Source organism: Phaethon aethereus (assembly GCF_964289735.1).
Source record: "Phaethon aethereus genome assembly, chromosome: 3".
Taxonomy (NCBI): Eukaryota; Metazoa; Chordata; class Aves; order Phaethontiformes; family Phaethontidae; genus Phaethon; species Phaethon aethereus.
The window spans coordinates 27,629,684-27,644,659 of NC_138576.1; the positions used below are offsets into that span (position 1 = coordinate 27,629,684).

Here is a 14,976-nt window from a genome sequence, read left to right on the forward strand (position 1 = left end):
TAAACATTATGATAAATTAGCAAGATATTCTTTAATTTAACCCTCACTTTGTGTGTGTCATTTGAGGCGGCAAGTCCCAAGTATCTTACAAGCTTTTGAAAAAATAGACTTTTGAAAGTGATTAATCAAAATATTGAGATTAATATTTTAGCAAGATTTAAAAGATTACCAGCTTGTTATAGGTGGAGATAGAATTTTCAAAAGGACTTAAGTGATTTAAAAACTTGCAGTGTACTTTAAAAATGGGTAATGGTGTTTAGGACTCACAGCCTGCAACATAACTATTGAACCTAGAAGCATTTGGTTCTGGGCATATGAACAGGTTATATCCATCTCTCTGTCGGGGCTGAAACACAATTTAATATCAGATATAGACCTGAGGTACAAGCTTCTTTTTTCCTTACCCTCTTCTCAACCATGGGTTTGCTGTGGGAAGGAAATCCAGGTGTACAAGATGGATTGGGGGCCCTGCTGTTTCCCACTGTACACAACAAAGTGATCTGGATACAGCCCAAGTGGTGAAGTTCTGTTCCCCAGAGTCCAGAAATATTTTGAAAGAACTGGGCTCATATCATAAAATCATAGAATAGTTTGGGTTGGAAAGGACCTTTAAAAGTCATCTCATCCACCCTCCCTGCAATGAGCACGGACATCTCCAACTAGATCAGGTTGCTCAGAGCCCTGTCCAACCTGACCTGGAATGTTTACAGGGAAAGGGCATCTACAAAATGTTTAAATAATCTTAGGAAAAGGTATGTAGTCTTATAAGTCAAATAAGCAATTTAGAAAAATGTTGCAGCAGGGACAGCCAGAATTAGAAGACTGAATAAATTGAAATAAAATAAAGGATTTTGAACAGGATGGAAGACATTATGCTTCAGGGTATGACCGTGCCTATAAGAGAGAAGCATCAGGGAATGTTTTGCTTAGGAGGAGATTATCATATTTTGTATATTGTATTTTCCTCTGGAACAGATGTTGTCAATAATTGTTTAAGACACACTGATAGACTGCATGGACTAATATTGCAATTCTGTATGGCCATTCTTATTTCCCTGCATACCATAAGCAATCATTCCATAAAGTTCAACAGTAAAAAAAAAAAAAAAAGGTCAATTGTTTTGATATGTTGAACACAGGGAAGAACCAGCTGTACCAGATGGTTCTTGCATATGTGGATGTTTGAAAGCTTGGAAGACATAAATTAAGGCTGAGAGATGAAGATGCCAAAAATGGCTTTCTAAATGGCTTTACTGAGCAGACCATGAATTTTCATCAGCTCAACATGAGATTGCAAAGCAGAAGGAAAATCACTGGTTTTCATTTTGGAACAAGAATAAGTGCTGGAGATTGAAAAACCTCTGTGTAAAAGACAAATCAATGATAAACTGTACTGATGTCTCCCCCGCAGCAACTAAAATTTCCTACCTGCATACACGTGTCAAGAATAGGGTAACAGGTACCTAGCTTCGCTGCTGTTAGTAACAGAAGGCTTTTCTTTCCAAAAATGCCAGCTGGGTGATAATTAACATGTTTCACAGGGAAATGTTGTTTCAGATCAAAATCAGAGAGAAACTGGACAGGTTATACAAGTTGGCAGCTGTGGAACTCAGCTTTCCAGCTCAACTGGTAGAGTGCCAGAAGCCCCTGGCTCTCAAAGGGTCTGCAGCACCCAGCCATGGGATGACCACCATAGGGATGTTCAGGAAGCCACAACTGCCAATGCTTTAGGTTTTCTCAATTTAAAAATTAAGAATTTTTAAAACAAAAATAGGGTAAAATTTAAGGCAAGATTAGGAAATGAAGCATATATAGATCTCCTATGTTTTGTTTTAGGGAAACTCCCTTCCAGAAGAAAAATTTCCTGCATTTTTTGCAGCCACTTATGCATGGCCTGAGTGGATTCATGATCCTCTGGATCAACGAAACTGTGGAGCATCCTGGGCTTTTTCAACTGCAAGTAATATTAATTTTTTTTTCTCCTTTTAAAAATATCATTGTATGTTAAATGTGCGATGAAAATTTGTAGTGATTAGTAATGAAGTAATTTCAGCTTGCTGTTCACTTTTTATCAGCAAATAGGAACACTTGAAATTGCTACAGCTTTCCCTCTAAGTTGTCCTAAAGACTTAAAAAGTCAGCCCAAGCTGTAGAGCTTTGTTTGCTTTTTCATAAATTTGTGTAACATGGGGAGATTTTTTAGTGACAGAAAGTAGAGAATGAATTGCCTAATGCACTTCATCGTAACTAGTAGAGTAAATTTTAAAAAATCTGCATCCCTTGCTTGCACAACTACATGCTTGACTTGAAAGCTTAAAACAGATAGGCTTTATTTTTTAATATATATTTATATATTTGTACATTTCCCATTGTACAATCCTTGCTATTCAAATAAATCAAGTATAAACTTTTCAATAATTTTATGAGAAGAAAACCCTGAAACTGCTCAGATATTTGTGGAAGAAACTATTTTCAAATTCTCTAAGCAAAAAATTGTCAGTAATGCAATTCAACCACATGTGCTACGACCTCTGATTTTATGAAAAATGAACACAGGTGTTTGTGTCACTTTCTCCAAAGAAGCTACAGCAATCAGTTATGTTCATTCTTCTTACGCTGCAATAATCTCAGTACATATTGGGATATATAAAGATAGAGAAAAAAATTATGCTGACAATCTTTGTGACTTGATCCGGCCAGTGGGTCCTCACAGGTGCAGGTTTCTGCAACTGCTTCTTTAAATCGGAGCAGTAAGAGAAAGAAAGGAGCATTTCGGCCAAAGCCAGGCTGAACACACTCTCTTACCGGTATGTCTAGTCCAGTGTAGTTTTAAAAGACAAAACCAAGAGCGCTTCTAGCAGCTCTCATGACAGATTATGGCAGAGATGAACAGAGCTCACTGAGGGAAAGACTTTCCATATATTCAGTCTAGATATTCCCTTTCGTAAGTGAAGCTTCTGATTTTAATTCACACAATTATTTTCAGTGCTAAATATGAGATCACTTCCCATGTTGTTTAGGTGCATTAACATTTTCAATCTGAATTTTCAATCCTTCTTTCTAAGATTAATTGTTGCTCAATGAATTGGCAAGCACTGCTGTATCATTTCTTCTTATCATGAGTAATTCCTATAAGCATTCCAAAACTCTTCAGTGAAAAGATTTTACACCAATAAAAATGAATTCATTATCATCTGACACATCACAAAAGCACACAGCACAGTCATTGTCAACTGTCATCACCAGATTTACTCCTCTGAAGTCTTGTCCAAAGTTCAGTGAAGTCAGTGTTGATTTTAATGGGGCTTTAGATTTCCATGGATTTTTTTTATTTTCAGGCTGAAAAATTAAGTGTTAACAATAAAAAAAAATAATTTAAGCATGTATAATGACTGGGATTGGGGCTTAATAATTGTTTCATTGTCACCCATTAAAGAAAGGAGAAGTGATTTAATTTCACCTACAGCTTAGTTAACCTAGTCTGCTTTTAAATCTGTGCATAAATACATTAGTACGTAGAATTATGACTATGTGATTGAGTTCAGACAGCTAAGGTATCTACCTCAAAAGAAGAATTTTGTGCGATAAGGGGAGGTTCAATGAATCCCACATTTACTCATTAATCTGAACAATTCCTGTAAAACCAACACATATTTTCAGGTTTGAATTTTCTTCTTCATAGGACTGTTATTTTCTGCTTTTCTTTTTTCTCAAATAAAGGAAGGAAAGGAAGAAAAAAAGAAAAGAGATTTGGAGATTCAGCTGCAGAGCTGGGGGAGTATTTGCATCTTCTGCTGAAGTCAACCAGGGATGAATATGCATTTACAAATACAATAAAGGCTATAAGACTAAATTATGTATATGCCTCATCTGATGTTTAGCTATGTGGGATTTTATGATAACCAGTAAATATATGGATTTAAAATATTACAGCTAAGTTGCTCATGGTACTTTGCAGTTTCAGAGTCCTCTCTCTCTGTACAGATTATACCTGTATTGTTTCGTAAGTTATCTGCACAGACAGAAAATACTGATGTTGTGTTTCAGTTTCTCTTTCACAATAACCAGCATGAAGTTGTGAGTAATTATTTAGTTTTGATAACAGAAAATTTATTTCAAAACAGGTGTTGCGGCAGATAGAATAGCTATTCATTCCAAGGGTCAGATCACAGACAACCTTTCTGTTCAGAATTTGATCTCTTGTGATACCAGGAATCAACATGGATGTAATGGTGGAAGTATTGATGGTGCTTGGAGATATCTGAAAACACATGGGTAAATATTTTATCTATCTGTTTAGATTATTTTAGCTTGAACCTGTTGCTTAAGTTACAATGTTGTTTGTGTTATAATGATGACTTCTGACCTTTCAAAAAACAGGCATTTAGCTCTGTCCTAGGTCAGATTAACAGTGTTATTTCATCAAGACTGTCACTCTCTCTCAGTTACGTGATACTTTCTTATTTAAATCACTGTGATGATGCCCAGGAACTATGACGCATTCCCAAAGAAGTAAGCGAAGACCATTTTGAATGAGCGCACTCAGTGAGAAAACTCTGCAGTTTATCTCCCATTTAAGCCACATTACACCTAGATACTGTCGTTAGCTGTAATACAACTGGGGAAACGGTAGCCTCTCTAACAGCAAGACAAAGAAAATGGGATTTTTTTATGTCAAAGGCAATACCGTAAGTGGACTCAAAACATCTGTGGTTATTGGGATACGGCTCTCCATGTTAAACAACCTTGAGTAAGCAGCCAGTTGCATGAGACAATATTTTGAATATTCAAAAGGGTCATTGTCTTTGTATATAGCAAATTGTAATGATCCCATCCCAAGACTGTGCTAGAATGCAACACACTAGCAAGGACAAGAAGATCCTTCTTCCGTCATGTTGGACTAAGCAAAGTTAACAGCTCTCAAACTCCGCATGAACAGCTAGAAGCTTTTAAAATTACACATAATAACTTATACGATCACAGAATGATTTAGGTTGGAATGAACTTTTGGACGTCACCTAATCCAATGTCCTGCTCCAAGAATGACTGTCGTGGTTTAGCCCCAGCCGGCAACTAAGCACCACGCAGCCGCTCGCTCACTCTCCCTCCCACAGCGGGACGGGGGAGAGAATTAGGAAAAACCTCGTGGGTTGAGATAAACACGGTTTAATAGGACAGAAAGAAAGAAGGGAACAATAATGATAATACCAACAAAGGAATGTATAAGAACAAGTGATGCCCAATACAGCAATTGCTCACCACCCCGTGATCGACAGCCCGTCCCCGAGCAGCGATTTCCGCCCCCCCGGCCAACTCCAGTTTATGTACTGGGCATGACGTCGTATGGTAGGGAATATCTCTTTGGCCAGTCTGGGTCAGCTGTCCCGGCTGTGTCCCCTCCCAGCTCCCCGTGCACCCCCAGCCTGCTCGCTGGCAGGCCAGCACAAGAAGCTGGACTGTCCTTGACGGCTCAGCAACAACCCAAAACATCAGCACATTATCAACAGTTCCTCATCCCAAATCCAAAACACAGTCTCACACTAGCCTCTGTGAGGAAAACCAGCTCTATCCTGGCTGAAACCAGGACAGTATCCACCCCTTATTCCATACCATTTACGTCATGCCCAGGTCCTATACTTTTCAATACATTCCAATTATTCATTATTACTCTTCCTGTCCTTTAATATATACACACAGATATCACTCTCTTAGTCCATGGGCCATCACTTAAAATGTCTATGGAGTTCAGTCAGTCCATGACTCTGGGCTTCATCCATCATAGCAGTCTTTCAGGGCAGGGGAGATGGTATGTGGTGTTGGATTGTCATCTGGCACGGTCCATGTCCATGATCTGCAGGTCGAAGATGTCGATCTCGAGGGATTTGTTGGGCGCAAGCTGCTGAAGCCAGTTCTGGTTTCATCACTGCTGCACGTTGCTTGGTTTCAGTGAAGCTCATTCTTCATCAGTCTGGGTGATTCTTACTATAATACCATTGATATGGTAGATAGCAGCCATAGTAGTAATGTCATTCTGAACAATTAACATAATACAATTCAAATCATTGACTGTTTTCACCCAAAATCAAGTCTCCTTGAGGTACACATCGGACTTCCCCATCCTTCCGCATTACCCACCAAGTGCACCCAGGTCCCTGGGCAAAGGCAATCCCACGAATGGGTTTGCCTTTTCCTAATGCAGGAGTAACCCAGACTGTCTTCCCCAGCATGTTTCTCACATGCACCACAGGGACTTTATCCCCTTCTACAGTACGTAGAAGTTTTGATTGGGCAGGGCCGGCTCTATTAGTAGATCCCCTAGTGTTGACTAACCAGGTGGCTTTGGCTAAATGTTTATCCCAATTTTTGAATGTCCCATCACCCATTGCTCTCAGTGTAGTCTTTAACAGTCCGTTGTATCGTTCAATTTTTCCGGAAGCTGGTGCATGATAGGGGATATGATACACCCACTCAATGCCGTGCTCTTTGGCCCAGGTGTCTATGAGGTTGTTTCGGAAATGAGTCCCATTGTCTGACTCAATTCTTTCAGGGGTGCCATGTCGCCATAAGACTTGCTTTTCAAGGCCCAGGATAGTGTTTCGGGCGGTGGCATGGGGCACAGGGTATGTTTCCAGCCATCCAGTGGTTGTTTCCACCATGGTAAGCACATAGCGCTTACCTTGGCGAGTTTGTGGAAGTGTGATATAGTCAATCTGCCAGGCCTCCCCATATTTATATTTCAACCATCGTCCTTCATACCAGAGAGGCTTTAACCGCTTGGCTTGTTTGATCGCAGCACACGTTTCACATTCATGGATAACCTGTGCAATAGCATCCATGGTCAGGTCCACCCCTCGATCCCGAGCCCATCTATATGTTGCATCTCTTCCCTGATGGCCTGAGGTGTCATGGGCCCACCGAGCTATAAATAATTCACCCTTATGTTGCCAGTCCAGATCCACCTGAGCCACTTCAATCTTAGCAGCCTGATCCACCTGATGGTTGTTTTGATGTTCTTCGGTGGCCCGACTCTTGGGTACGTGAGCATCTACGTGACGTACTTTTATGACGAGATTCTCTAGTCGGGCAGCAATATCTTGCCACAATTCAGCAGCCCAGATGGGCTTGCCTCTGCGTTGCCAGTTGCTCTGCTTCCATTGCTGCAGCCACCCCCATAGAGCATTTGCCACCATCCATGAGTCAGTATAAAGATAGAGTACTGGCCATTTTTCTCGTTCAGCAATATCTAAAGCCAGCTGGATGGCTTTCACCTCCGCAAACTGACTTGATTCACCTTGTCCTTCAGCCACTTCTGCAACTCGTCGTATAGGGCTCCATACAGCAGCTTTCCACCTTCGATGTTTGCCTACAATACGACAGGACCCATCAGTAAACAGGGCATATTGCCTTTCGTTCTCTGGCAGTTCATTATATGGTGGAGCCTCTTCAGCACGCGCCACCTCCTCTTCCGGTGATATTCCAAAATCTTTGCCTTCTGGCCAGTCCATGATCACTTCCAAGATTCCCGGGCGATTAAGATTTCCTATTCGAGCCCGCTGTGTAATAAGCGCGACCCACTTACTCCACGTAGCATCAGTCGCATGATGCGTAGAGGGGACCCTCCCTTTGAACATCCAGCCCAGCACCGGCAGTCGGGGTGCCAGGAGGAGCTGTGCTTCAGTACCAACCACTTCTGAGGCAGCTCGAACTCCTTCATATGCCGCCAATATCTCCTTTTCAGTTGGAGTATAGCGGGACTCAGATCCCCTATATCCTCGACTCCAAAACCCTAGAGGTCGACCTCGAGTCTCTCCTGGTGCCTTCTGCCAGAGACTCCAGGTAGGGCCATTCTCCCCGGCTGCCGTGTAGAGCACATTTTTAACATCTTGTCCTGCCCGGACTGGCCCAAGGGCTACGGCATGAACTATCTCCTGTTTGATTTGTTCGAAGGCTTGTCGTTGCTCAGGGCCCCATTTAAAATCGTTCTTCTTCCGGGTCACTTGATAAAGAGGGCTTACAATCAGACTGTAATTTGGAATATGCATTCTCCAGAAACCCACAACACCCAGAAATGCTTGTGTTTCTTTTTTGCTAGTTGGTGGAGACATAGCTGTTATTTTGTTGATCACATCCGTTGGGATCTGTCGACGTCCATCTTGCCATTTTATTCCTAAAAACTGGCTCTCTTGTGCAGGTCCCTTGACTTTACTTTGCTTTATAGCAAAACCAGCTTTCAGAAGGACTTGAATTATTTTCTTCCCTTTCTCGAAAACTTCTTCTGCTGTGTTGCCCCATACGATGATGTCATCAATGTATTGCAGATGCTCTGGAGCTTCACCCTGTTCCAGTGCAGTTTGTATCAGCCCATGGCAAATGGTAGGGCTGTGTTTCCACCCCTGGGGAAGTCGATTCCAGGTGTATTGGACACCCCTCCAGGTGAAAGCAAACTGTGGCCTGCACTCTGCCGCCAAAGGGATCGAGAAAAACGCGTTAGCAATATCAATGGTGGCGTACCACTTGGCTGCCTTTGACTCCAGTTCATATTGAAGTTCTAGCATGTCCGGCACAGCAGCGCTCAGTGGTGGCGTGACTTCATTCAGGCCACGATAGTCTACTGTCAGTCTCCACTCTCCATTAGACTTTCGCACTGGCCATATGGGGCTGTTAAAGGGTGAGTGAGTCTTGCTGATCACTCCTTGGCTCTCCAGCCGACGAATCAGCTCATGGATGGGGATCAGGGAGTCTCTGTTGGTGCGATATTGCCGCCGGTGCACTGTTGTGGTAGCGATCGGCACCTGTTGTTCTTTGACCCTGAGCAACCCCACCACAGAAGGGTCCTCTGAGAGACCAGGCAAGGTGGACAGCTGTTTAATTTCTTCCGTCTCCAAGGCAGCTATACCAAAAGCCCACCGGTACCCTTTTGGGTCCTTGAAATACCCTCTCCTGAGATAGTCTATGCCCAGGATGCACGGAGCCTCTGGGCCAGTCACAATGGGGTGCTTCTGCCACTCATTCCCAGTTAGGCTCACTTCGGCCTCCAGCACAGTCAGCTGTTGGGATCCCCCTGTCACTCCAGAAATACAGATGGGTTCTGCCCCTATATGGCTTGATGGCATCAGGGTACATTGTGCACCGGTGTCCACTAAAGCCTTATATTCCTGTGGGTCTGATGTGCCAGGCCATCTAATCCACACAGTCCAATAAACTCGATTGTCCCTCTCCTCCGCCTGGCTGGAGGCAGGGCCCCTCTAATCCTGCTCATAGTACTCGTTACCCACTTCTTGTAAATAGGAATCAGAAGTCCCTTCAAGAGGATCAGAGGTGAGATCAGCTCTTCTATTCTTTCTGGGAAGCTGCCCACTGGAAAGTGGAGTGATGATTTTCCTCGAGGAACCTGAACCCCCTTTTGTAATTGTTTTTCCTTGCAGCTCGCGTACTCGTGCCTCTAGGGTCGAGGTAGGTTTTCCATCCCACCTTCTCATGTCCTCTCCGTAGTCACGCAATTGAAACCACAGGGTGGCTCGTGGTGTGTATCCTCTATATCTTCTCTCTTGAACAGAAGAGCGCTTACTCCTAATGGCTGAGACACTGGTCCGTATGGGTGGAGGGTAGGGCATATCCTCTTTGAATTGCCGGAACTCTCGGGACAGTTTCTCTACAGCAGAGACGCAGGCCCGTAGGGAGGAAGAGAGACTTTCTTCGTATTGCCGGAGTTGGCCAGCCAATTCATCCACCGTTGGTCTCTCTCCGTCCTTCCAGGCCATTACTGCTAATGAGTTGGCATATGATGATGGTGCACTCCGTACAAACTTCCGCCACATAGGTTGCGTGCAATTGACTTCATCTGGATCTTTGGATGATTGTCCATTGTCCAAGTCACCATAAATCACTTCCAGCACCGCTAGCTCCCTCAGGTACTGGATACCTTTCTCCATGGTGGTCCACTTGCCTGGGTGACATAGAACATCTTCCTTGAAGGGATACCTTTCCTTCACACCCGACAGGAGTCGTCTCCAGAGGCTGAGGACTTGTGCACCTTTTCCAATTGCTTTGTCAATGCCCCCTTCCCTAGAAAGGGATCCCAGCTGCTTGGCTTCCCTACCCTCTAATTCCAGGCTACTGGCCCCATTATCCCAGCATCGGAGCAGCCAGGTGACAATGTGCTCACCTGGACGACGGCTGAAATCCTTTCGCATATCTCGCAATTCACTCAGGGATAGAGATCGGGTAGTTACCGTCTCTTTTATAAGTTCTTCCTCTTCCTCCTCTTCAAGCGATGACTCGCTCTCTTCCCTCTTCCGTGCTTGTGATGGCCCTGCTTCAGAGCACTCTGCCTCCTCACTCTCTTCCTCTGGCTCCTTCTTAGCAGGATCTTCCTCCTCCCTTACTAAACGAACTGACTTCCGCTTCCAAGATTTCTTCTTTTGTACAGGGGCAACTGATACCGGGATGGGCTGGTTCTCTGGTTCAGCTGCAACAGTCTGAGTAGCTACAGTGCCCGCCGTGGGGGTTGGAGTAGTGGCAGTGCCCGCCGTGGGGGTTGGAGTAGTGACAGTGCCTGCTACAGACGTTGGAGTAGTCACAGTGCCTGCCACATTGCCATCAGACCCAGAGAGCCTCTCTCCCCTTTGCACAGTGTTAAATAGGGTTCGGTAGGCATGGGCCAGGCCCCAGCACATGGCAATGATTTGTGTCTCCTTGGAGCTGCCAGGCTGACAGCATACTTCTTCCAGATATTCTGCTAGTTTATCAGGATTCTGCACTTGTTCGGGAGTGAAGCTCCAAAACACCGGAGGTGCCCACCGCCCCAGGCATTTGCCCATGCTGTTCCACACACCCTGCCATTCATAACTATCCAGCCTTGGGGCAGATCTCCGGGTGATATTCTTAAATTGCTTGCTAACCTTAGACAAAACTGAAACCATGTTCCCCAGAAGTAGCAATAGAGGTATTTTAACCAGCCAAGGGTGTTCAAAATACTGAAAAATTATTGTGATGAAGGAGGAAATGTTATGATAGAGGGTATCAAAGGTACCATTCTGCATTTCCTCCATAAAAAACCTTTCAGAGGCAGAAGTATAATTGCTAATCGTCTCCACAAGACTGTAGCCAAAATACAGTAACGGCTTTAGTACAGAGCTCAGATGATACCACATTAAGCTCAAGGTCACTGCTCTAAAAACAAAATTCACAGGCAAGACATTACTAATCATTGCAGAGTACAGCAGCCCGCAGAAACCAACACCGATCCTTAACATGTACAGCAAAGACGAGAGCATGATGCAAATCAAACTGATATTGTGACCTGCAACCGTTATTATCTCAAGCCTCGGGCCCCACGTTGGGCGCCAAAAAGGACTGTCGTGGTTTAGCCCCAGCCGGCAACTAAGCACCACGCAGCCGCTCGCTCACTCTCCCTCCCACAGCGGGACGGGGGAGAGAATTAGGAAAAACCTCGTGGGTTGAGATAAACACGGTTTAATAGGACAGAAAGAAAGAAGGGAACAATAATGATAATACCAACAAAGGAATGTATAAGAACAAGTGATGCCCAATACAGCAATTGCTCACCACCCCGTGATCGACAGCCCGTCCCCGAGCAGCGATTTTCGCCCCCCCGGCCAACTCCAGTTTATGTACTGGGCATGACGTTGTATGGTAGGGAATATCTCTTTGGCCAGTCTGGGTCAGCTGTCCCGGCTGTGTCCCCTCCCAGCTCCCCGTGCACCCCCAGCCTGCTCGCTGGCAGGCCAGCACAAGAAGCTGGACTGTCCTTGACGGCTCAGCAACAACCCAAAACATCAGCACATTATCAACAGTTCCTCATCCCAAATCCAAAACACAGTCTCACACTAGCCTCTGTGAGGAAAACCAGCTCTATCCTGGCTGAAACCAGGACAATGACTAACTCTGAAATTAGATCAGGCTGCTCAGGCCATGTCCCTGGTCATGTTTTGAGTATCTCCAAGGACGGAGGTTCCACAACCTTTCTTGCATCAGGCCTCTTTGTTTTACAACTCTTGTGGTCAAATACTTTTTTCCTTACATCTAATCAGCATTTTCCTTGGTACAACTTGTGACTGGTACCTTTCAGCTTTTCACTGTCCATCTCCAAGAAGAGTCTTGTTCTATCTCCTCTGTGACCTCTTCTTACGTAGCTGAAGACAGCAATTAGATCTCCTTTAAGCTTAGATTTAACAAATCCAGCTGCCTAAATCCCTCCTTGCATATCATATGCTTCAGTCCCCTAAGTGCCTTCCACTGGACTTGCTCAGTTTGTCAGTGTCTTAACTGGGGATCCCGTAACTGAACACTGTACTCCAGATGTAACTTCATGAGTGACAATTTGAGGGGAATAATCACTTTTCACCACGTCTTGGCTATATTCTTGCTAACACAACCCAGTATTGAATGCCTACTTTTGCTGAGAGGGCCCACTGCTGACCCATGTTCAACTTTCTGCTCATCAGGACCCTAGGTCCTTCTCTGTGAAACTGCTTTCTACACAGGCATTGTCCTACCAGTATTGCTACATGGGCAATTCTAGCTCAGAGGCAGGATTTGGCTTCTGCCTTTGTTGAACTTCCTGAGGTTTCTGCCAGCTCATTCTCCAGCTCATTCTGCTCTGAATGGCAGGCCTGTATACTAACCACTCCCCACCAATTTGGCATCCTCCACAAATTTACTGAAGGTACCTTATGTCCCACTGTCCAGATTGTTAACAGAGATGCAAAACAGTGTTGCCACAGCAGCGTTGATTCCTGGGGAATGTCACTAGTAAACAGACACCAGCCACTCTGATCTGCTGACCTTTCAGTGTGCCAGTCCAGTCCAGTTACTGACCTTGTAAGCAACAAATACAGTCCAATATCTTTCCAGTTGAGCTAGAAGAACACTACACGACACCATGCTGAAAATGTTGCTGAAGTCAAGGTAAATGATATCCATGGCGTGTCTTATTCTCCATGGAGGCAGTCATTTCATCATAGTCAGATCATCTCATCATATCATCTCATCATGGTGAGGCATAGTTTGCCGCAGTAAATCTGTCTTGCCTCTTCCCAGTAAACTCCTTGAACTTCATGTGCCTGGAAATGGCTTCCAGGAGGATTTGCAATAACTAGATTTTATATACTGCATAATTAAATTCCACTGTTTCTCACATTATCAAAAATATTTTTATACCTCCTGTTCCATACCAAAATCTATTTCCTCTCTCACTTTCATACACTCTCATGCCTTACTCTGTCTTTGATATACCTGATATTGATAGACAGAGAGACCTCAGGTGTGCTGTCTGACATCTTTTAATTTTGGTTAAAAACCAACCAACCAACCAAACCATGAAAAGAACAAAAGAATGTCAGATGTGATGCATCAGATGTCGTAGTTGTCATGGCAGCCTGGGGATCCAGGTGAAGACCAAAGCACTGTCATTCACATGGACACAGTATATAAAGTGATCATTCTGCTTTCTTCAAGTGTACCAAACTGTTTCTGATCTGAAAAGGATTTTGTATTGTTATAGTGAGAGTTTACATCGAGTGCTCCTCTGTTTTTCTGTCTCAAGGTTTAAACACTAAACTAGTTTTGATCTAGGTTTTGAGCGGGAGATCCTTTAGGTGAATGATTACAGTGGGCAGTAATGGATTCCACCTCAGCACCTCCTGTGTGTAAAGGCAAAGGCTTCATTCATGAAGAAATGAAAGTTAGACCTTAACATTTTCAGCAACGCTTTTCTGTAACTGGAAGAACAGGTTCCTTTTAATCAGTAGCTCATGCTCTTAAGAGAGTAATTACAATTCTTTCTCACTGGACTGTTTGCTTACCTACCATGTTAAGGATAGGAGCACAAGAATTGACGGTGTAGATAAGATAAGAGACCCATTTTAATGAGTATTATCTCCACAACTGTTGGACCAAGTTATTTTCAGAGGAAAAGCACCAAAGAACACAGCAACAGGACAACCTCCTAGTCTTCTGTTCCCTCTGTTATCTCCATATAGGCATAACTACCATGAGCCCATAACAATAAGATTCTTCCTATACCAGAAAGCTGTATTTTTCTTTTACCTGAAGCAGTGTGGTTAGTGACTGTTCTGCAGAGACATTTTAAGTATAAAAGAGTTAGCTTATTTCTATAAGGAAAGCAAGGCAGGCTGAAGCTGTAAAAGGCACTTTGTTATCAACCCAGCTGTACCCACACAGGAGCTCATGCCGGTGTAAACGCAGTAGTGAGAAGATTGCTACCTGACTGACCACAGAATATGAGTGGGAAAGTGGTGTGCAGAGCAGGCCTTGGGACTGATGTAAACCTGGAAACATACAGACAGGGCACCTCAGCTCACCAGAGAACACCTATAAACTGTCTTTTCGCCTCCAAAGTCCCAAGTACTTGCATTATGGATGGCATGCCAACCCTCAGCATGTCAACTGCACCTCTCAGCTTGGTGTCAACTGCAAACTTGCTGAGGCTGCACTCAATCCCACTGTCTATGTCATTGATGAAGATATTAGAGAGTACTGGTCCCTGTACAGACCCCTGAGGGACACACCTTGTCACCTATCTCCATCTGGACAGTGAGCCATTGACCACTACCCTCTGGATGAGACCATCCACCCGACTCCTCATCCACTGAACACTCCACCTATCAAATCCATGTATCTCCAATTTGAGATTTTTTTATTTTCTCCATGGGCTTGTAAATTTTCACAGGAGTTGTTCAACGCTGTTTTAAAGCTTGTTTTCTGATTTCAGTTTTTTGGCATATTTTTGGGAAAATTGAGTGCTGGCCTAAACTATCCCCAGTGTGAGCTAATAAAATACTTCCATAAAGCTCAATGAGGTTAGGCCAGTACTGAAAGTTGACTTTTCAGAATCACTGAACACCCAACTAACAGTGAAATTGCTATTAGTGGGGCTGAATCACTCTCACGCTCTCTTTTTGTCTTCCTCTATTAATTCAAGAATAAACCTGT

General features: G+C 43.8%; 1 protein-coding gene across 1 annotated transcript in view; it reads left to right on the plus strand.

The window, feature by feature from the left end:
* Positions 1-14,976, plus strand: part of TINAG (tubulointerstitial nephritis antigen) — a gene marked incomplete at both ends in the record, with an annotated part of 56,006 nt that overhangs the window by 11,499 nt on the left and 29,531 nt on the right. The window contains 2 exons of the mRNA XM_081998123.1: positions 1,837-1,960; positions 4,125-4,275. Coding sequence (XP_081854249.1) covers positions 1,837-1,960; positions 4,125-4,275 — 275 coding nt within the window. The remainder of the gene's footprint in view (positions 1-1,836; positions 1,961-4,124; positions 4,276-14,976) is intronic.